The sequence below is a fragment of the Schistocerca serialis genome, chromosome 3 (genome assembly GCF_023864345.2).
Source record: "Schistocerca serialis cubense isolate TAMUIC-IGC-003099 chromosome 3, iqSchSeri2.2, whole genome shotgun sequence".
Classification (NCBI taxonomy): Eukaryota; Metazoa; Arthropoda; class Insecta; order Orthoptera; family Acrididae; genus Schistocerca; species Schistocerca serialis.
In genome coordinates this window covers 301980241-302004636 of record NC_064640.1, presented here as the reverse complement: position 1 = coordinate 302004636, position 24396 = coordinate 301980241, and the positions used below count along the sequence as shown (strand labels likewise).

Genomic DNA, 24396 nt, shown 5'->3' with positions numbered 1-24396 from the left:
ATGCACGCTGAACAACTGTCGTCGATTCACTTCTGCCGTACTTAATAACACAAAAGGCTTTCTGTTGAGCGGTCGCCATCTTAGCATCAACTGACGCTGACGCCTAGTCAACAGCGCCTCAAGCGAACAAATGTACAACTAAATGAAACTTTATAGCTCCCTTAATTCGCCAACAGATAGTGCTTAGCTCTGCCTTTTGTCGTTGCAGAGTTTTAAATTCCTAAGGTTGTGGTATTCTTTTTGAGTCACCCTGTATAAAGAAGAGGTAACAGAGTTCACCTTTATATGAGGTTAGTACTTGTGCCGTGGCTAAGGAAGTGCTCACCTATTGAATGGACAGCATCCTTATTAGGAATTTTAAAATACCTTTCAGATTTAGTAAGTGATATACTGAATATTTTTATGGCATTCTAGATACTGTGTTCAGTTTAACTATCTCAACTTTTTTATACTTAATGTTTCCAAACAGTTCATTTCGTCCACTGCCCATGCATCACACAACATCGCTGTATTGTCAACTTTATCTGAACAGCAGAGTGGACACCTACATAAATTAATTGTTATCTGTTCTGAAGTACATGCTTGTGTTTAAAGAGTCTGGCCTTGTTTAACACACACACAGTTTCTGGCGGTGCATTGCTGATGTTTAACTTTTCATCAGAGTGAAGTTCTTTTTCAAATGTGTGTAAATAAACCCCCCTTAATCCTCTAATGATTCAGTATCTCAGATACTATTAATGTGTATGAATGTAAGATTGAATAACAGTTTAGTTTTGAAAGAGGTGCATATCAAAGAATATTTTGAAGTGCACAATTTTTCTGCCAAAGGAATTGAAACTAATACCATTTTGGTGTTGTGGTGTATTTTCAGTAATGTAATACAACCAAAACGCCCAAAATGCTTGTTTAGTGTCTGCTATTCAGATGTCTCACAAATTTACACCCAACAGTGTATGGATAGAAACGTCAAGTTAGTAGATTGTCCTATTGGGAATAACTTTTTTGGTTATTTGTTTTTGGCAGAGAGCTTGCCATGTAAATCATACACTGTATATTGTGCTATTGTTGACATAATAGTACTCTTTAAGGCATTAAATGTTTCGTTGTAAAATGATATGAAGTTACATTTTTATGGAACACTGTGGCGCCATTATCACCTGTTGTAGTGTGAAATTAGCATTAAACAACTAACATGTAGAATGAAACTGAAAGCAGTATTTTTTTATTTGTTAATTAAAACACACACTTACAGAATGTCTATTCTTATTGTGGCACACCATGTGACTACAGAACACACAGACTATTGAGGTAGACATTTTTACCCATACATAAAAACTTGGAATGCTCCCAGTCAACTTTATAGCATTTTAGGTCTCAGGAACAGTCTGTCATTGTAGCTATATTCTGTGAAGCATATGGCACTTGGAAAGCTTTCAGATATGCATGTATACTATAGAATAGTTCTCTTGCTGTTTGCATAGTCTGTTCTTTGGCTGATGTATTATGAACTCTAGATTCCTGTACCCTAGCTTGTGCTAAATACTAAGCCTGATTGTATGAGAACTTGTGAATAGGAGTAGTAACATTATTTCCTATAAGCAACACTACCACTGCCACAGACAACAGCAAGAACAGCAGTGGCAGGAGGGAATTGGAACTATATTTAAAACTTGGCTTTTTGTTCAGGGAGGGAGGGGAGGTGGGAGTAAGTTTAAATTCAACTTGTTGCTACTGAGCAAAATAAAAATAAAAATGCAAATGAATTTGTTGTTCATTGTGTGTGAATCTGTTATTGCTTATGTTGCTACTAAATGTTACAGCACCTGCGTTTCTGTGTTAGTAAGCTTATGTTGTAAGATTAGTACTGTGTTCCTTTACATTATAAAATACGTAACACAGGAGTGCTGATTTCTCCAATTAATACTAATACTACCCCCGGTTGTGCTTAAAACTATACAGATGTGAACTAATAAGCACATAGTTTATTCTGCAGTCTCTTGAAAGATTATATTTATATCTGCATGTCTAGAAATGTTATCTCAAGTGAGAACAGATGAGATTTTCCTTCATAGTGGGCTCTCTGAGTATTTTTCATGGTTCACTCATGTAATATTTTGTTTCAGGATTTGAGAGCTAATGTTTTTCCACCGACAAATTAAGTAAATTATTTTATTTTGATCATCGCACAATAAAAATACATATACTGTGGATGCTGCTGTGGAGGGAATGAAGAACAAACTCTGTAGCTTTAATTTACATATGGCCATGGTTTGTAGATCTTATGAGCTGTACAAAACAGCATGTACTGATAAATAATCTTTTCTTCATATTGCCATTACAGGATTGAAATTTTGCTGCTGAAGACTAGCTGAGTGATAATAATGTACTATTTTTCTATTTCATGTGGATGAACATCATATAATAGTGCTGTGTTCCAGGATAATGATGGCAACAAAGTATGGATATGCCCTGCATGTGGTGGTCAAGATGATGGCAGTCCAATGATCGGCTGTGATGACTGTGATGCATGGTATCACTGGTAAATATTGGCATTACAGTTTTCTGGTGTACTATCTCAACTTTTGTGGTTTTGTGCATACTGGTCAACAGTTTCTTTACAGTGCCCAAAAAATCATTAGACATAACACATTTTAATTAATGAGATCACAGTGTCAAGTACCCAGAAACACTGGTAGTTTCAACATTAGAGAGAGGGCAGTTACTCTGCAGTTTAAATTCTCTTTGATCATGTTTGTATGTTAACCTATTTATATTTACTTATAAATCCCATATACTAGTGTACTGGTGTTCTTAATGATGACATTCCCACAAGTTGTAATGAATTAAAGAGAAACACATCTATCGTCCAGAATGCCCAAATGATTGTTCAGACCATATTCTGTCTAAACAAGGACATGTCTTCAATAGAGCATTTATCACATAAAGTTAACCTCAAAACACTTTCCATGTATATGACCAAAAGCTTCCCATGGTATATGACTTCTGCAACATAAAATACCCAAAAAGAATTTTTACTCAGCGTGCATATCTGCAAATGTGTGTGAGTTTAAATTCAGGAGGTGCAGGGAATGAAGAAATAAGCCCTATATAATAAAATAAATTAAATCTTCACTCTTAAATAAAAACATAAAATGGCAGTCCATTTTTGTGAGTTGTCACTTGCTGGGATCTTTCTTGGCTTGCTGTACACAAAGTAGTTGAGACATTGCTGTCTGTCCCACTCATCTACAGTGGTCCTCTTGAAACTGTTCAGTGTGTGAGGGGGATTTCTGCAACAATACACTGCAAGTTTCAGCTGATCTTAAGTGTGGTCAATCTGGTTCATCTCAGCGATACTGCAGATTATTCCATTCGTTTGGTTTCTGTATCCTAGATGAAGGTGTCCATGAGGTGGACACAGCGTACTTGCACATTATCTTCTTGAAAAATGAACCTTGGCAGAAATTTTGACCGTAGGGCTGGACAGTATGTTGAAGGATCATTTCCCTTTATTTGCAAGACCATTAGATTGCCTTCAGCAGCAATGAGAGGCTTCGCAGTGTTCGTACATGATACAAATCCTGCACTCATGAGTGAAGAGAACCTGCTGCCACTTATCTAGGTCCTATGCCGGATGTTCCTTTGCACACCTTCATTGCACTCCACTTAGCTGAGGGTTTGTACTGTCATTCATAATGTGTGTCTAAAGATTTGATTGATTGTGAGTGGATGATCGCTGCTGTCTGGGTTGACACTGCCATCACAGTTGTCTCCAAAAAGGAAGTACACAGTTATTTGGCATTCTGCTCAAAATGTGTATGGGGCCATAATTTTCAGGTAGCAATCATCAAGTTGACAACTGATGTTGACTGTGGGTGACCACCGCAAAGCAGAACATCAATGTTTTTTGTGTTGCCATGCTGACAACCCCTCATGCAATAATTGACTGTTCATGTAGTCTTAAGTTAAGGATTACTGTTCAAGGCATATTGACAAACTAAACAGAGTGCACAAGCTGCATTGTCATATTGACTGTCAGAGACACAATGCACTACTGAACTGTTCTGGAATACAGGTTTAAATGTACATGGGGTGGACAAAAAAATGAAAACACCAGAAACACATTACTGTGTCCAATACGACTTAGGAAAACTGTTGGTGTTCAAAACAGTCTTTACTCATCTCAGAATGGATAAATACAGGTCCTGTATGGTTTTAAAGTGAATTGTATACCATTCTTCCTACAAAATAGTGGCATGTGCAGATGACGATGATGGAGTTGAGTAGTGATCATGTACCTCTCTTTCCATAGTATATTGGTGACTGTGGTGGCAAGAAGAGATGTGACAGTTCATCCTGGTTCTCACACAACCGGTCATGGATAATACAAGCTCTGTGAACAGGGACCCTGTTACCTTGGAACACATCATCACCACTGGGGAACAAACGTAGCATGGGATGGTCCTGATCAGGCAAAATGGCCACATAATCCTTGGCAGTAATGTGACTTTGCACAGGGTGTATATGCCCCGGGACAACCAGGAAGAATACGGGAACTTTTTATCCAGGAGAAACCCAGAAATTTTTTAGAATTGCTCTAGTTTTCAGTTAAATTTTTGTAATTTTGACTGGTAAGGACTGATAAGAAGTGATACTCTTAACAAATAATTTGACTTTAGCCCACTACTGCAGAACAACACTGCAGCAGTAAAAGACAAACAAGAGAATAACACAAAAATAAAACCTAGTTGCAAATGAAATGCACTATTTATAACAATAAAACAATGCACACACAAGCATCTACCAACAGCAGAATGTGTCAAAGCCTTTAGGACAAAGACAGTGCAATACTTCATGACAAGAAACTGCTTGACATCACAACTGTTTACATTTCTAACAGATCGCAGGGAAAAATATAAAAATATTGCGAATGATGGTTTGAACAACATTACTTTCAAAGTAAACTTCCTTTTATATGAGAATTATGTTTTGTGTGATTATAATGTGCAACAAATTTCTTCAGTCAAGCAGTGGTTTACTCTCATCTGAAACTCGACACTTTGGGGACCAGCTACTTAGAAGAATTTCGGTTGCAGAAGGCCAGCTGCTTATGCTATTATTTAAAATTTTGTTGAGACATTGGTGTTTGATATATCTTAAAAGAGTAACCCGTGCTAAAAAAGGCTAATATTATATGTGAAAGCTTAGCTTTTCTTGTAGTTATACTGTGGGTATATTAATTTAAACTTTTAACTTTTACTATTAATGTGTTCGTGCTACTTAACAGTGATGTTGCTATTGGCTGACTTTATCACATGCCCTATGCTCTGAATGTCTGCTGTCATTGTCTGCTGAGATCATGTGACATGAGCTATGATTGGTTAACAAAAGCGTATCACACAGCACTATCTTGATCCAGTGCTTCGGAAGCTATCGCTCTGTATTTGGTGGAATTTGTATTTATACCTTCATAATGCGAAAATGTGCAATTTACTTGTTGCTGTACATCAAAGATCCTTTCAAAATGCTGGGTTTCATTTCCTAAAGTGAAGGGAAGTTCTATGCCAGTCCATAAAACATTTTCCATTCAAAGGATTGATAAGTTTTACAGCTACAAGGGAAAGTGTATTGTCACTTAATACGAACAAAAATGTATTTTCATTCGAGAAAAGTTTATTTTTAATTGTGAAATCAGGGATTTTTTTTTCTTGTCCGCATGAGGAAATTGTGGGGTGCATGGAATACCACAATATGGCTGCACAAATCATCCCCTCGCCCCCACCATGCTTCACTTTTCAGAAGTAAACTAGGCCAGAAATTGGAAACAGTGTTAAACAAGACTCGTCTGACCATATGACTTTCTTCCAGTGTGCCACAGTCCAGGCTTCATTGCTTCATAACAAATTTTCCTGTTACGAATGTTTGCATCACTGATGTGTAGTTTTGTAATTCCATCTTGCCTAGCAGTAGTCTGCTTCTGGAGTGCCCTTCATGTTGTTTTGGTGCTGACAGGGTTCACAAGTGCGACATTCAGTTCTCCAGTGACTTTTACAGCTGTCGTCCTCTATTTTTCATCACAATCCTCTTCAATTACCACCTGTCATGATCACTCAGCACACACTTCTGTCCTTCTTGTGACTTGGGGGATGATGATTTCTCACTTTTCCTGTATGTGGTATAAATCTTTGATGTGGTTTCTCTTAAAACACAAAACAGCTCAGCAACGTTGGTTACAAGAGCATCCAACATTCAAGCACCAAGAGTTTGCTTGCTTTAAAACTCACTTATCTCCAACATAATGTACTCACAACTACACAGAACAGTGTTCTAACTATGACTGACACTTGCAAGGTAATGAAGACATCGCAAAGGTGCTGTTTGTAGTCAAATACAAGAGTGCTGAAATTTTCAACGTTATGCAATGAGGTCAAAAGATAACACCACCAACATTTCTTCAGTAGAGCATGATAATTTCCAGGTGATAATTAGTACTTAACAATACCACTTCATACATGATGGTGGGATGAATTCAGGGGGATGAGGGGGGTGTTAATGCTTGCATCATCTGTAGCATTCTGTAAGCTCCATTCACCCTTTAATGCAACACATTTTTCCCAATGACGAGTGACATGGTTGAGATCTTGGCTGTAGTAGTTTGCAGTTTGGCTGTTCAAAAAGTGTTCCACCTTGAATATAAACTTGTCACCATTCTGGAAATGCCTGCACACAACAGTTGCTTCATCCAAGGAAAGAGGAGGTACTGACTGGTTGCTACGTCAGGACTCTCTGTCCTGACTGTCGTGTACACAATCAACTGTGGTTTTGGGGAGCCAACACACTCCTTTCTTCCAGTGACTCTGTCTTGACAGCTTCCCGTAACCTTACCAGGAGATTTCAGAAGTATGCTCTGATGAAAGTTTTCCCCTTGCGAGCAGAATTTATTTGCACCACACCATGGCAGTTCCAAAATACACTCAGCATCATTGTGCCTGATGATGGTTGGGGTTTGCCTTTTTCAATGATAGTGGATCCACATCTTTCCACTTTATTTCATACTTTTGTCTTTAGGTCATATTGTCCATGGAGATTTGGTGGTGAAAGAAATTGTCAGATTGGTAGCTGTAACATTTCTGCTAATGTGTCAGTTTGCCAGGCTTATTGAATGAGTGTGAGCAGCCATGTAACCCAACGGACAGCAAACTTCCTCATGTTCTAAATGTGGTGCAAGGTGTGGGAAACTGATCCAAGACTAAATTTCAATTTCTCTGCTGTAGCCTCAATTGTGCTTATCTGATCTTGGAGCGTCAGAGCCCCCATTTATCTTGTTATTCTCTGTTCTTCACAATGGTATGGTGTGCTACTTTGCTATTCAGACTTGTTGGAGCGCACTTAAAGTGTGTCTCATCTAACCACTGTGTCTCAGTGTATTGTCCTGTGAACTTCCACTAACTCAGAATGAATTTTTGCAGCATTGGTCCCATAAAATACAGAAAATGAATTGTCACACAATATTTCACTTTATCAGTGGGGTGCACCATTTTATTTTGACTTCTCCAATGATGTGCTAAGTTATTATGGGGTGGAAATTTCAGTGTGCATCAGGACTGCAGACTTGAACCTGGAGTTCACAAGGTGGATCTGGTCAATATTACCAGTTTTCTTATAATCATAAGCCTTTAGCCTGTTTAAGTGGTGATATTTGGGCAAGGTGTAAGGACATTTTATGTTGCGAGGAGCTAAGACCCGGCTTATGGTTCTGATAATGGCTGTAAAAAAAAAAAACACCTGTGGTATGTGCTGATATAGTGGATTGTTGTTGAAGTGCAATTGTCATTTATGGTCAGCCTGTGAAGCACCTACCACACCCCTGTTGTATTAGGTTCATCCAAATAATGAAGCACTCCATCTGGATTAACTTTTTATTTCCCACACTGCTTGTAGGAGGTAAATAAATATTACTATATCTCCCAGAAAAACTCTTGGTAGTTTGGGTATTCCAAATCCAACCAATCAAAAGATTTGTGAAGGTCTTAGAGAACTTAATCTCAGAAAATGCACAAAGAGTAACAGACCATTGATTACATAACAGAATTTTTTTATTGCATTAGATTTTAGATCACCAGAAAAAGTTCCACCACAAAGCTAAAAGTTTGTTACCGGAACACTTCAGTCCATAAGATGTAAGAATAGCCTATTAATTGAGGGGTCAGAGAAAAAGTTGACCAAGTCCTTATTTTATTCTTTTGAGAAAAATTAATATAAAGTTAAAGTAATATATATTAATTGCAGATGAATTAAACATCAATTTTTTGTATGAAAAAGTGCAATTCAGGCTAAACTAGGAAACAATGTAAACAGATATTTTCATTAATATAAAAGTCCCCACCCCATTTCGTTTACTGGGCATGGTTCCACTGCAGTGAAAAATTTTCTCTTATGACTTCAAATATAATTGAACATCACTCCCTGTTTCTTTCTTTGTTTTAACACATCATCTTACATTATTTTCTCTTCTAATTAATTATCCAAACTCCAAGCTGACAAGGAAGTTCACTTAACATTTCTTGTTCTTGTTCTCCTTCTCTACACACAAACACTATTCGTGTTCATGAAAATATTGCTGTACATTTTGTGATCTTCCTCTTCGTGGTCTTTCTGCAGTTAGAAGATTCTTGTAGTACACATGATGTAATGGTGGGATGAACTTGAGAAATCAGGCATGTCCTCCTGTTTTCATTCACAATTGACTTATGATTCTTCCATTATTGTTCCTGATAGACACTGGTTTGTGAATTTAGTTTTTTTTTTTTTTTTTTTTTTCATAAAATTTACCTTATTCAATTCCACCAAATCAGTCAGTCTCTTTAAACGATATTGTAAAATATATGTCTCTTTCACACTTCATGTATGGAATTTTTAACCAATTTACCTCAAAGCCATCAACAGTTTGTTTTATAATTGTAATTTATCCTCTTTTCATTACATTGACTAAACATTTTGGTACTTTATGTTTTGCAGCTTCTGGGCCATAAGATATACTGCATCTTACTTGCAGCTGTCTCTGTTAAACCAATGTCAGCATCATTCAGTAAAAATGAGGGGCCCCAGTACCATAAATTTGTGGTCAATTATTTCCACTAGCATTTCTGTATGATTGACTAATTTTAATAGGATGACAGCCATTGTAATGTTTCAGATCTGTCCAGGACTCGCATCAAAATCAAGTGTGATGTGTTTGTAGTGTGGTGCGTACATTTTTAAATGTGTCCTGACACGGCTGACTGTTTCTTGAGATCTTCTACCTTCTTCTGTTAATTCCCATATACACTTTAAGACTGTGGATTGATTGAAGAAATGAATGTCAAAATTGTATTCATACATATTTCTGTTACATTGTGCTGTGTAGAAGTAGATAGTTTAGGAAAAGGTAAAGCCTTCAGCAAATCAACTGTGGCAAAATACATTTCATTGCATGAATTTTCTTTATTGGGTCACAATGGGCATCTAACTTGTTCCGTGCTTGCTAAATGCAGGTATTTTTCGACTTTGAGAGACTTAACGTCATTACATTGTTTAGAAATTTTCATTTCTAACTCATCGTGCAGTTGGCAAGTATCAGTTTGTTGTGATTGGTAATGCAAATTAAGTTTTGTGCAGATAACATTTTAGTAGAACTATTATTTCACTCAGGTCTTATTTGCCTGTAGATATTTCAGTATATGCAAATCATAGTTTTACAGGTGTCAAGATCAGGATTCAGGTTTTCCTTCCAAGGTTGTTTTTCTATGAGTAATGATTCTGATAAACAAGAAAAGATTGTTTATGGTTAATAACATCACTGTCATCAGTTTTTTTCACAGAGGTATTTTTCCCATGACTATCTGTCACATCAAATACTTTTTGTTATGTTTTTGTCACATATCTGTATAGCCTTTCACAGCTAATTTGAAATGTAGCCTCTTTGCACACTCCTTTGCTTTCATTAGAAATTCTAATAAAATACTTGAAAGTATTTGATTGAATTGTGTCTGTGTTGTTACGCTGCCATGATTTCTAGCAATTAGTAATTTGCACAAGACTGTGAAGATTTCAGTATTAGCTGAAGCATTTCCTGTGATCAGTCATGCTCATTTTTTCTTTGCGCCTTCTTGGGAAGTTGCAGTTAAACTCAGTGTCAAATATTTTTGCGGTAATATTGATGCTTTTTTTTACTCTCATATTTTTGACCATTATTTCAAAGTTTGTAACTCAGGTTTCTCTTCCAACTCTTATCATTCTTGGTCCTCTTCCTTCCTCTACTTTCATTGTTATCAGCAAGGTGCAGTCCCTCTGTAGTGAGACTGGCTTGGGAAGCTGAGTTAACTTGAAACACAGCACCTCCTCCTGAATCTGTAATTACATAGTTAAATGACACAGTATTAAATTATGTATATTTATGGTATTAAAACATTTAAAATGACAGATAACTGATTAGCAAAAAAGTTAGCGTGAAATTTATGCTGATGTGAATAATTTTCATGAAAATGGGACTTGTCATGATTCTTTTCTGAAGAGCTTTAATTATTAGTATCTGAAATGGAATCAGATTCCTCTTTCATTATTGCAGGGCTAACTTCATAAAAGCAGTACAGATTAATAGATACCTTCCTATCCCAGTTTTCTAAGTCACAACTCTGTTTTGTTTTGCTTCCAGCCTTCTGTAATGTGCTTTGCAACTTGGATTGGTTCACAATAGCTCTTTAGGAAGGCACCATTGTCTCAGAGCGTCGAGTAACTACTAAACGCAGCCGACTAATACTGAACTATGGTCTTGATTCAGCATTGCTTAGAAAGATAGCACTATTGTCTCGGAGTATCAAGGAACTGCTGCACCCTGCAGACTGAATATTAAACTGTGGACTTGATTCACCATTGAACTGAAGAATTATTGATATTTTGAAACCAGCTGAAATATAACTAGGATTTTCCAATTTTTTGCACTAGGTCTCCTTGTGCTTTGAGCTGCTTGATTATAGGAGCATACCCTTCCCTACAAGTTAAGCAAATACAAAATGAAAGAGCATTTGCTGATTACCCAGTTGTAAGACAGCTTCAGAACACCTCAAATCTTAGCAAGGCTGTTACCTCCTGTAAATATCTGACATAACTTTATCTCCAGAAACTGAAGAAAGCGTAGGTTGGAGGGGATGTAACTGTCATTCAGAATATTATGAAGAGAGTAAATTGTGAGCGAAAGTGAAGAGAATGAGATCCAAGAAATGCAGTTCGTGAAGTGAATTGGTTATGCTGAAGTTAAAGCATTGGATCGTTCTGTTAAGCCACCAGCATTCATAATGTCTTTTACATCAGTGGCTAAAAAGTAGTGAATAGTGCAAACTGTGAGAATGGTAGCTGGAATAAACACAAGCAGATGTAAGTGCTTGGGCAAAGAGTTGCCTATTCTAAAGTCAGTTGTTTTTCTCAGGATGCTGCAAGACATACTAGTTAACAATCCACCCCAAGACTGCCATTGATTCTCAACAGGCAAATAAGGAAGTTTGGTAGTATACTTTGAACCATTAAGCCTCTGTTTTTATCATCTAAAGAGAAACCAATTTACAAAAGCAGCAGATATCAGAAAAGTTGATCTAAACTACCAGACCACCCCAAATTAATTCTTTCTGGCAAATAAGAAGAGGACCCTTTAGTAGAATCTTTATACTTGAAGACAAGTCTCAGGGAACCAACAAGTCCCTCATCCAAATTGTCAACTGATACAGATTCACCAGCTTGGTGGAAGCAAAAGGCAAAAGAAAACTTTGTAATATTGTTGCCTATTCACCCTGGCTTACTGGTATAGCTGAGGAAACTGTTCTGAACCCAAAAAGGCAAATCACCACCACTACCACCACCCAGGATCCAGCTTTCCACATATTCAATGACTGGTACGACTTCCACCAATAATGAAGTTTCCATCTGCCTCTTCTTCATGTGAGAACTGGATTTGGGATTTGGTCCTGTCCATAGCCAGTGACGTAGCACCAGGTTATGACAAAATATAATATAACATGTTGTGACATATCACATTAAGAAGCAAAGAAACCTCCCTGCTACTTTTAATTTTATGTATATGGAGGACAATTTCGTGACTTAGCAGCAAAAGCTATTTAAACTCCCTTACTTTAGTCTTAGACTGGATGAACATGACTTAGTAGCTTTTGTAGTGTTGCTTTCTTAGCTGCATAGAAAATATGTTGGGCCAGGTAGTCAACTGCCCCCTGGTCTGTATTGTAGAATTCAGACAGTTCTTTAGTTGCTTTCAGTGTGTGTTCAGGAAATGTAACCTGAATCTGCTGAAGGTAGCTACGCTTAGCTTTTCTGTCGGACATCTGTTGAAAAATTCACTTGACATCTTTCCAAAAGGCAGTCTCCACTCTTTCCAATATGACTCTGTAAGCATAGACTAAATGTGGTTTAAATTCAAAGAAATAGTGTCAACAGAAATTGATAGATACATACCAAATAAATTAAAAAGAAATGGTACTGATTCCCGAAGTTTTACAGAAGCCCAAAATCTAGTGTGATCTTCAATGGAAGGTGTTTTAATAGTTTCCAAATGAAATTCTGTCTTGAGATCTGACAGGAAAACCGGTCGTATGTAAAGTACATCATTGGCAAGATGCATCCAATGCCTGTACTGTGCCACACCAATGGTACTGTTACTAATGACAGTGCCACAAAAGCAGAAATGTTAAACACAGTTTTCTGAAATTCTTTCACCAAAGATGACAAAGTAAATATTACATAATTCATAGCACGAACAACTGCCAATGCGAAAGTAACTTGGAACTATATATCCTCAGTGTAATGGAGCAGCTTAAATCACTTAATAAAGAGCAAGTCCTCCTGTCCAGTCTGTGTAACAGTTAGGTACCTTTTGCAGAATGCTGATACAATAGCTCCATATGTAGCAATCTTTTACAACCACTTGCTCGTTGAAAGATCCGTACCTAAAGACTGGAAAGTTGCACAGGTCGTAGCAGTGATCAAGAAAGGAAATAGGAATAATCCACTGAATTACAGACTAACATCAATTTGCAGGAGGATTTCTGAACATATAATGTGTTCAAACATTATGAATTACATTCAAGAAAGTGATGTATTGACAAATAGCCAACATGGACTCAAAAAATATCTTTCTTGTGAAGTGTGGGTAGCTCTTTATTCTCATGAAGTAATGAGTGCTATCGACAGCTGGTGTCAGACTGATTCCATATTTTCAGATTTTCGTGTTTTTGACACTGTTCCCCCCAAGTGGTTTCTAATCAAATTTCATGCCTAAGGAGTATTGGGGGAAGTGAACCAAAAACTGTACTTTATTGGCAGAACACTTAGAAAAGGTGTTAGGTCTACCAAAGAGACTGCCTTTACTTCACTTGTCCGACCTCTTCTGGAGTATTGCTGCACAATATGGAATCCGCATCAGATAGTATTGATGGAGAACATTGAAAAAGTTCAAGGAAAGGAGGCTCATTTTGTATTATAGTGAAATAGGGAAGAGAGTGCCACGAATATGATATGTGCATTAAGGTGGCAATCCCTAAAACAAGGGCATTTTTCTTTGTGGCAGGATCTTCCCATGAAAATTTGGTTATCAACTTTCTCCTCCAAATGCAAAAATATTTTGTTGGCACCCACCTACATAGAGAGAAATGATCCATCATAATAAAATTATAGAAATCAGAGTTTGCACGGAAAGATTGATTTCTTTGTTTTTCGTGCACGCTCTTTGAGAGTGGAACAACAGAGAAAGGTGGTTCGATGAACATTCTACGAGGCACCTTTGATTGTGAATTTCAGAGTAATCATGTAGATTTAGAGGTAGATGTGGATTGCCCTTCCCACCCCTTCCCCCCCAGACCTACAGAAGGAAGCCTATGATACTACCTGGAGGCACAATATCCTCTGACAGCTACATACACGGGGCTTCCTGACTTATCTTCCTTTCCTCGAATCATTTGTCTTGGCACATTACCTTTGGTGTCAAATCAGTGACTTCCCATATGATCGTTTTATTCAAGAGAATGGTGCCCCTCCAAGCATTGCTTTAAGGGTGGTTTTTCTAACAGCAGTAGATCATATAACATCCATGGCACAGTACCCCATTCAGTGGTAGTTACTTTTTGATTGCTTTTCAGTTTATCTTCCAGCACTTGTTGCAAGTGCACACTATCTGTGGATGACCATTAGGAGGCTGGAAAAATATAATCTATGTGGTTGCCACAGCTGAGTAATTTGGAAATTCGTACCCTCAGAGCCCTTGATGTTTTAAATTATATTATTAGCATAGTATGGGAGAACAGACTGAGATTGTCTGTTACAGTTTTATAGAGCATTGGTGCTGCGGTCCTGGTGTGATAACCGATAGTGTACATGTCTGCTTGACCAGCATACCTGAAAGTATTGGATGTAGTCCACCATGGCAGAACTAGTCTGACCACAGGGACTTTTGGAAAAGCTCCATTGCCAGCTTCTGTTCGGAAGCAATCCCTTGTGGTGTCGCCATTATACAACAGTACACTGTATTGGCTCTGAGCACTATGGGACTTAACATCTGAGGTCATCAGTCCCCAAGAACTTAGAACTACTTAAACCTAACTAACCTAAGGACATCACACACATCCATGTCTGAGGCAGGATTCGAACCTGCGACCGTAGCGGTCGCGCGGTGCCAACCGAAGCGCCTAGAACCACTCGGTCACAATGGCCGGCACATTGTATTCCAGGTACTCACATACCTTATCATTGCTTACCAACCTCTGGAATGATATTTATGATTCAGACAAAAAGAAATCTTACAAAAAAATTAATGATTAAAGTCAGTGCTTCTGCCAAGGTTCAAGTAAATCACTATCTTGGCTGCTTAAGAAATCTGGACTTGGTTTGAATTTAAAAAGCTTACAATAGAGGCACTAATATGATTTTTATATTATTGTTCCATAATAGTGCAGATGGGTGCCACAATTTTTGTATGATATATGCATATGGGTCAAAAAGAGATGATCTGCTTCCTGTTCAATTGCGTCCAAGATGGGAGAGGTTTAGTGACTGTGTGAGCATCCAGGGTGAATAAGTTCCAAATAAGAACAGAGAAATCTGTTAAAGAGATGGTGACAAGTGTGTTGTACTTATAAAGTTATATGTGACAAACCTCGGGAAGACACCGTACGTCTCGAGGCAGCTGTTATGGCCGCAGTTCCAAGTAAATCATTAGAGAGTAGGAAAGAAGTGTGTTCACAGATCAGGAGGTAGTAACTGTCACCATGGCATCCATCTGTTGTCAATCCTTACCTGTAGAACCATTCTTAGCCCAGCATTATGTGCTGGAGCAGTGCACAAGCTGTGAGAATGGTCTCTCAAAAAGCAGCAAACTTAACCAAGAAAACTAGTTCAGAATAAAAAGTTTAGTATTATGTCCTATTTACTTCCAGAGGGGTGGCCTCCTGCTCATTTGTTTTCCCTAAGCATGTCTTCAGGATCTTACTGCCAGGTACATTTATGGTGTATAACCCTGAATTGCAAGTGAGATTGAAGGTACCTAAGCAGATGAGAACTGTTACATTCAGGCCCTTCATAAAACATAGCCTGAGAGAAAATGTTCCTCATCATAAAGGCATATTTCTGCTACAGCAACAGCTGAAGGTGGTAGCTTTCTATTAGGTACCAGGGTGCATTCGGAGTAGGGGACATAAATAGGCACTCTAGGGCATCTGTAGGGGTGGGTGAGTTGAAGGATGCAAACCCCCCCCCCCCCCTCCCCACTCACACACACACACACACACACACACACACACACACACACACACACACACACACTCTCTCTCTCTCTCTCTCTCTCTCTCTCTCTCTCTGCTGTGGGCTCCAACTTTGTGTTTAGTCAGGTCATACATCAATGGGAGGAATGGTGGCTGTAGGTGAGAGATGACAAGCAGCAGTCTGTAATGATTAGGTTATGATATTCTCCCTTCCAGGTAAAGAAAATTGTTAATGTTTCACTTACCCATCTCTGTAGGGTATGTGTCCCCACAACAAATAGATGTTTGCTCCGACAGGCTGACACACCCAGTTGTGGTGCCTGTTGGAAACGTATTTCTACATGCCACATTTTAGTGAAGTCTGTATTGTGATGGTAGGACGGCACAGGTGCCCCAGGTGCACACATTGTATTTTAGCTGACAATGCGATGGATGTGGGGTTCCATATTGCGATGGTAGGACAGCACGGGTGTCCCAGGTGCACACCCTGTATTTTAGCTGACAATGTGATGGATGTTGGGTTCCATATTTTTGTTTATTATCTGTACTCCCTTTTGCATGCATTTTTATGATTTTCGTTAGTGAAACAGTTTTAACTTCTGAAAACTTTCTATATTTTATAATAAGGGTCTAAACCCTGTAATTATTCTCATCACTTAACTTTGGTCATGTGGCCTTGGATTTTACAAGCTTTCCAAATAACCTTTAATGTGACATAAATACTCTGTGTACGGGGTTAATTGTTAGGAAGTTACATATATAATTATGTTTCTATGTTAGTATCTGTGAATTATATTGTTGTGAGATGTAGGGATTATTACATGTACTTACTGTTGTATGTTGACGTATCAAAAGCACCCTTGAGAGCAAACCATGGCCATGGAAAGATGTGACATGAAGAATAGGATTGCAAAACTTGTAAGGACTGGGTGAGGAACTCGGATCTCAACCCCATTTCCTTGGATCATGATGTCATTCAGTGGAACTTCAGTGATGTTCTATCTGAGAACCATAGTGTATATATGAGGATAATACAGAAAATAATGATCTTTGGCTTTAATAAAGTCAAGAAAAGTATTTTATTAGCAAAAAATGCATCACTTACAAAATTGAAACTTAGTTTATTCGTTGTAATAATCACATTTGTCATTTAATCATTTCTCATACTTGTCCATGATCATTATAATTCCCAAATTGTAGTCAGCTCCCATTAGTCCCTTAAGCCAATTTTTCATTGCAGTCTTGATCTTGGCATAGTGTCCAAAACATTTCCTGTCCATAACTCTGAGCTTTATGGAAAGGTGCGTGCATAATTTTTTTCCTGATGTTATTCTTCAATCTGAGTGATGTGGTTCATTGGTAAGACATTTGTCTCACACCCAGGAAAATGGCAGTTCTAATTCCAATCAAACCATCCAGCTGTAGGTTTTCCATGATCATCTAAATCCCATATAGCAAATGCCAGATTAGCCCCTTTAACCTTGGGATGCATGGTGCCGAAAACACACATGAATGCATATGCAGGGCCTCCAAGGCCCTACCCTAATTTAAAATTTCCCTCTTTTCATATAATCATTCTTTGGAGTTTAATTTATGTCTGTCAAATTTATTGTCATATTGAAAGATTCCTAAGATACAGTAACACGATCTGGTGGGCATGATTAACATTTTACTAATTAAAAAAAAAAAAACCTCTAAGAGTGAATTTTTATTAGTCACATTCATTTCCATACAACATATACAAATTATTTTATTAATTCACTTATAAGTTGCCGTTTACATTTTATAATATTTATTACAACCAATTCCTTCAATTAAAACATACTCATTATTCACAATATTATATGTATATAGGCAATATTTTGACAAAAAGTTATTATTCATTGTTCACATAAAATTGCATTTTTCTTAGTTTTCAACATGTGACAAACAAGAAGCACAAAAAACGCCACTATGTTCCTTACAAATGTTGGTTTTACACTTATACATGTCATAGCACTTTTCCTGTGTTTATTATATGGACAATAATTGCATCTTCTTCTTTTTACTGAAACAGGTAGTTGCTTCGGCAATATGACATCTTTTTGAACACCACATCTTTGCATGACATCAACGATTTTCTTTGGAAGATTAGGGATCTGAATACAAAGTTCCATTAGTGGTCTTACCATTTCCTCTGCTAAATCTCTTAGGAAAAACGGCCTTTCATCACTTTTTCCACTGTGGTATGTCAGATGTTGGGCGGAAAATAAAATTTCACTGTTCATTGCTGCGACGTCCATCATATTCATCCATAATGCAAATGGCCATCTTCTTGTTTGTCTTTTGCAAGTGTAATAACGAATTTTCTGGTCCATTTCATCTACTACACCCTTCGTAGAGTTATAGAACTTTATTATATCTGGTTTCTTTTTTGCATGAGTTCCATCAATGTTTCTGTCATGATGTTTTGTGCTAATGAGATCTACAGACTTTTTCTTTTTGGGAACATAACTCACCTTCGTAATGTAACCTCCAAATGCAAACAAAGAGGAATGAATCGCTCTTGATGCAGATGATTTCATCTCATTAGGAATTTTTGGTTTATTTTGTTTGATTGTTTCCACCACTGTAATTTGCTTCTGAATCATCTCTTCTGCCAGCTGCACACTAGTAAAGAAGTTGTCAACAGTAATATTTTTTGATGATCCTTCAATGCTTTTAGGCCAGCCGGAGTGGCCGAGCGGTTCTAGGCGCTACAGTTTGGAACCGCGCGACCACTACGGTCGCAGGTTCGCATCCTGCCTCGGGCATGGATGTGTGTGATGTCCTTAGGTTAGTTAGGTTTAAGTAGTTCCAAGTTCTAGGAGACTGATGACCTCAGAAGTTAAGTCCCATAGTGCTCAGAGCCATTTGAACCATTTTTTTTTTTTTCAATGCTTTTAGCAAGATCTTTCACCACATTCAATCCAAGATTTTTCTGAATAGGTTCATGGGGCTTCCTTCCCGTGTAAACAATTCCATCTAAAGCATATGCAGATGTAGCATCACATAACCAAAATATTTTTATGCCATACTTGGCTGGTTTAGAGGGCATATACTGGGTGAAGCTGCATCTTCCATGGAATGGGACTAGCTGTTCTTCAGCTGTGAGCGAATCATTGGGAATCATTCTATTTCTACACTTGTCAAGAAATAGTTCCCATACATAGCAAACAGCTGCAAGTTTGTCATCTGCAGATCGAGCTTCACGGGTACGCCTGTGATCAAATCTAATCATTTTCCTTATATCCTCGAATCTATTTACTGACATGGTAGCCTTATATGTAGGATTTGCCTTTTCATCCAAGAATAATTCTCTAATAGGGACGTCCCAACTCTTCTCAACACCAGAAAGTAGTAAAAGACCAAGACAACTCTCCATTTCAGCAAGTGAAACGTTTTTCCACATTTTACCACGTAAAGCAGCCACTCTTCTGCCTTCAATATTTGTGCGGTTGATGATTTCCTCTAGTATTTCCTTGGAGATGAAATAGTCCCAGGAATCCTTAGGTTTACAGGTTTTCAAACCGTGAGCTGGACCAGGTGCCTTCTTTATGAAATTATGTAAAGGCATACGAAAAGTTGCAGGAGGATCTAATTTCCAAATCGTTCCATTCCGACTAATGTATATGTGGTCTTCTATACCTTTTTGTGGTGGTTCTTCATTTTCAGACTCTCATGAAGTAATATTATTGAAAGGACTGTCATCTGCCTCAATATTCATATCTGCAGGTTCATTGGCTGATTCTTCACTACTTGCATCTTCAAAAATGTTTCCTTCCTCGCAAGAATCATCTTCTTCAAACCACTGAGCCACAACACTTTCAAAATTAGCTGCATTTGCATGTACTGACTCTCTTGCTTTGCGTGTTGAAGCCATAGCAAAAGACGTGTCTCTCGAACAGCAGCTTGTGCAGCACTAAACGAGTTATACTTGTAACAATATGGGCCTTGCAGCAACAAAGAAACTACAGTAAAATGAGGGACAAGAGCAGCACAGGACAACAATACTAAGCAATAATAAAACATTTGATAGCAAAAAGATCAATAATACACCGACATCGCCAATATGTGAAAGTAGTGTGTATTATTTTTTAGTTATACTATTACTACTACAGCTACTGCTGCTGTTGGCACCCCTGTTGCTGGAAATACCACTACAGTTGTTGTTGAATAAGTAACTGCTCCTAAACAAATGTTGAAGACAATATAAGCGAAAGAACATTTATAAATGTGTGTGGGTAAACGTATTGAATTATACAAAAAACTTAAAAAGGTATCTCATTCAGACTTGATAGGAGGAATGTCACAGTGTTAGTGAAAGAGTACTGGAAAGCAGTTTGAAATCAAACAAAAAATTACAGAATTTTTTTAAAAATGAAGACATACAAGGGCCTCTGAGGCCCTGTATATGCATCCTAGGGTTAAAAATGGCTTGGTGAGTTTCCATCCTCCTCCTTCCCAAATGCAGGCAGAATGCACAATGAAAACTTATTTTGCCTGGCACTCATACTACACTGAATTCAGTATCGATGAAACCATTTGACTGTGGATAGAAGCTTTATAAAACCAGTGAAATGGAAATGTACAATAGGGTATTACTTCCTGGATTACCCTCATGCTATCATGCATTTTCCGTAGACTGAGACTGGAGATGTGTAATATTGAACAATGAGTCGACATATATTAGAACAAAGCCTGGTTCATTTCATGTTCGTAGACTTTGGGTAACCCAGTTTAACTCATATAACATGTCTGTATCTGGATGAAGTTGTTACTGTCATATGTGTGAATTGGACATAATCTGTAGGGGTGCACATGCTCATATTTGCAATATCATCAGTTCTTACCATTATCTTGCTATCAAGAAGCTTTTTTGGTAACCATTGTGAATGTACAATATCCACTAGGTTTTATGCAATTTCAGCAATATAGTTTGCTTATCCACAGTAATGAATAGATTACGACTTAATTTTCTGCACAGTTAAAAACTGAGCTCTTTGATTGATCTGCAGAGGCACCCAACTTCAACACCACAGAAAGTTACATATTAAAATGAAGACTCTCATTGGATGTGACTGATGACATGATTCTCCTGACAGAAACTTGACACTAGAATTGTGTACTCTTTACTATATACTTAGTTAAATTTTATGATGCCAGTTTCACCAGGTTCTGAACATAGGGAGTGCAGTGTGTGTGAAAGTTAATACAGACTATAATTTCATATGAGAATATGTGAGAGTTAAGATCATTTTCAAGTGGTAGCCTTACAAAAATCAGTTCAGGAACTAATTGAAAACAATCATTTTTGGGAGGCTTCAATAATTTGCTAATTATATGTTTAAAAATGGAATATTAAGTGGACTGTCTGTTAAATGATGTGGGGACAAGTGGCCACACTTTTCTCTGAATGGAAAAGTAAGTGAACATAACTGCCATATAAAATTGACAGCACCTGTGTACACACAAAATGAAAATACGTACATGGTGTGTCATGTTAAACAAATAGTGTTGCTTAATTTTTGCAGGAGAGTCAAGTATGCATGCATAAAGCGTGCCACACACTGCAAGTGCTGTCCAGCAACTACTGTCATTTGCTAGTGAAAATGTCCTCCGCCGTTCATTTCAGCACAAGTGTCCGAAGCCCACCGACATTACACTTTGTGAATTTTGTTTATAGAGTCAGTGTGTCAGTTGCCAGCAATAAACGCTGAAAACTTGTGAAAAACTGTACAATGTGTTATAACTGTTCTTTGTTATTCTTTGCCATAACCCATGTTTTTTAACATTTGCAGTATTATGAATGGTATCGCACCACTCATTTTTAATCGAAAATATCTTTCTGTGCACATTAACTCATCATGCTGACAAAATCTGTCTCCTTTTTTGTTGCTTTTAGATCGCAGAGAACTTGTAAATGTTTCACTGCACTTTTTTAAAATTTGGCCATGTTTATTTGTATTTATGTGTTTATTTTTTTAATTCTGTTTTCCTGCTTTCATCAAAGTTATTCTTATGCTACACCTCTTTTTTTCTAGTGATAGTTAATATATTTGAAACAACTTTAAAAAATCTAAGAATGTGCCCAACAGAGTGTTCTGTTTTTATTTGCATCAAACTCAGATTCTGTAAACTCTACTATGCTTTATTCTGTATACCTATCACTTGATAAGCTGAATGTTGCTTCATCAAGGTTATTGTATTTATTCAAATAATGCAATAGGTCAGTCCTAAAAATGCTCAAATGTGTAAATATCTGACAACATTTAATGTTCCTTATGGATGTGATATTGATATCAACAGAATACATGGCAATAAAAATTATTTATTTTTATACATAGTTTCTCTGCAGGTTTAGAGACTACATGATTATTTGATTTAATGAGGACCTAATGTAATTATAGGTTTTAATATATTTAAAATTTCTAAGATTGAAAGTTAAGAAATTTAGAAACTGAATTGCACATTTTGAAGTCACACCAACTTAAGATTAACTGATGTACATTTGAGTTGAAATCCTAACGTAAAGCTTGTAAAATATTTGTGTTGCGTCATACATGTGTACACTATGAGAAAATTTATTAATTTAGAGTGAAACAAATTTCACCCCAGGCTGACTTTAAGGAGTTGAATGTGTAGTATTGTTTTGCTACATTCTTTGCATTTGGGGATAATGAAAAGTTGGCAGGCAGTCGTAACTTACCAGTTCTCTTTATTTTGCATATTTTTGTGTCTTGTAATTTATGAAATTGTGTAAAATATAAGCAATACTGTTTCCAGGGTATGTGTGGGCATTCAAGTTCCTCCAGATGAAAATGAAGACTGGTACTGCCGTGTATGCATTGTCAGGAAGCAGGAGAATATTGTTGACAAAAAGAAGAAATCTAGAAAGAAAAAAGTTGTCCCATGAAGTGAAGGTAATGGCATGGAATTTTATTTTTTGTGGTTACAAATAGCTGGTGTGGGGGTCAGGACCTTGTTTCCATGACACCAGATTAGTGTGGTGAGCTTTGGCAATCAGTCATCACACATTTCCAGTGTATGTTCTTTTTGTCTTTGGCACTTCTCTAAAATGACTGAGTATATACTCCTGTTTTTGCCGTCTGCACATACATTGGCCTATTTGTTGATACTACAATTCCCTTGGTTGTAACTACTACTGTCTTTCTCTCTCCTCTCCCTTGCTGCATGAAGTCGTCATCTGTTCAAATTAGCTCCCCAACTGTCAGTAGCTGATCTTCCTTATTTATATCCACAAGTAATGCCTTATGTTCTTTATGACCTGACCAAGGCTAGTACTTGTCTCAACAATGTTTATCCAACCATTCTGCTGCAACTCTTCATCTATTACGTTAGGCAACAGAGGGTGACTGTGGTTAAATGCTAGACTACAGATCCAAAATTATGGGTTTCAGTTCTCGATGTGTCCTAAGATTTTTAATTTCATTTATCATTTCTTTCACCTCTGGCATTGTTTGTTATTGTGAAAAATGATGAGCTTTGCTGTTGTTTGGAGTTGACATTAAACTGTGACTCCTTATAAATTGGTGAGTAAGTCACTTCAAAGGTCAGTGGGAACAAGAGCCTACCACCTCCAATGAAGCCATGCCTAGTAAACCACTTTGGCGCTTGAACCAACCTTCATGTTGATGAGGGCTTTATTTTTCATTTACCATTTCATATTTATTGTATACTTATAACCTGAATCAGTTCTTTGAACAGTCCTCTCTTCATCCATTACGCTTAACCATTTTTCACATCTTATTTTCATTTCTACCTATTTCAGATTTTATGTCATAAAATGTACAAATTCTATCCTGCTTTTCACCGATTTTTCTATCTCTGATGGCAAGGTCACATGTCTATGGAAGAGTCTCATTAGGCATTCCTTTTTCTACCCCACTGCATTCACCCACATGACACCTGAATTAACAGTCCCCAGATAAAACATCCCATGCAAACAAATCTATGGCAGCATCAACATGATTATGAGGTACTAGTTTTAAAGAATTTGTAAATTCTAAATTAAACTGTAAGTAAACGTGAAATGTAAATGAAAGCACATTTTTCTTAAATTTGTACCAGTAAGCAGGTGACATTTCTTTTTTCTTTGTTTGTGTGTTTGTTTGTTTGTTTCTTTCTTTCTTTCTTTCTTTCTTTCTTTCTTTCCCTTACCATTTATCCTGTCTAGCACAGGGTTCACTTGTTCAAGATTTGGGATATTTTATTTGGTTATTTATTTTTGTAGCTGGGATCGCTTGAATTGTGTAATGTAAATTGTGTTCTGTGTGTAACTGTATGTGAACTGTTTGTGTCTTGTATTCTCGGAGGTGGAATTTTGTGACCAGCCCTGCATTTGCTTAAACAAGCATGGGAAACCACCTAAAATACACATTCAGGATGGCTGATATACCAACCAATGGCCATTAATCCACCATATGGATTCCATGTGGGCCTGCCTGACCACTTTGATTTCCAAACTAGCATGCTGCGCACTACACTATGTACCATAACTCAGTGAATCCATCATTGAAAATAACTAATGAGTCTAAGTTTCAAGCTCACAATGGCAATAGCC

At 37.4% G+C, this 24396-nt stretch overlaps 1 protein-coding gene across 6 annotated transcripts in view; it reads left to right on the top strand.

Annotated features, from left to right (window-relative positions):
- LOC126470093 (transcription initiation factor TFIID subunit 3) overlaps nucleotides 1-24396 on the top strand; it is a 337538-nt gene that overhangs the window by 294098 nt on the left and 19044 nt on the right. For 4 of the 6 annotated variants that reach the window (XM_050097646.1, XM_050097640.1, XM_050097643.1 and 1 more), the window contains 2 exons: nucleotides 2439-2539; nucleotides 22599-22735. In XM_050097646.1, the coding sequence (XP_049953603.1) occupies nucleotides 2439-2539; nucleotides 22599-22728 (231 nt within the window). In that variant the 3' untranslated portion in view covers nucleotides 22729-22735. Of the gene's footprint in view, nucleotides 1-2438; nucleotides 2541-22598; nucleotides 22736-24396 lie in introns of those variants that run through there. The other 2 variants (XM_050097644.1, XM_050097645.1) reach the window with 2 other exon arrangements.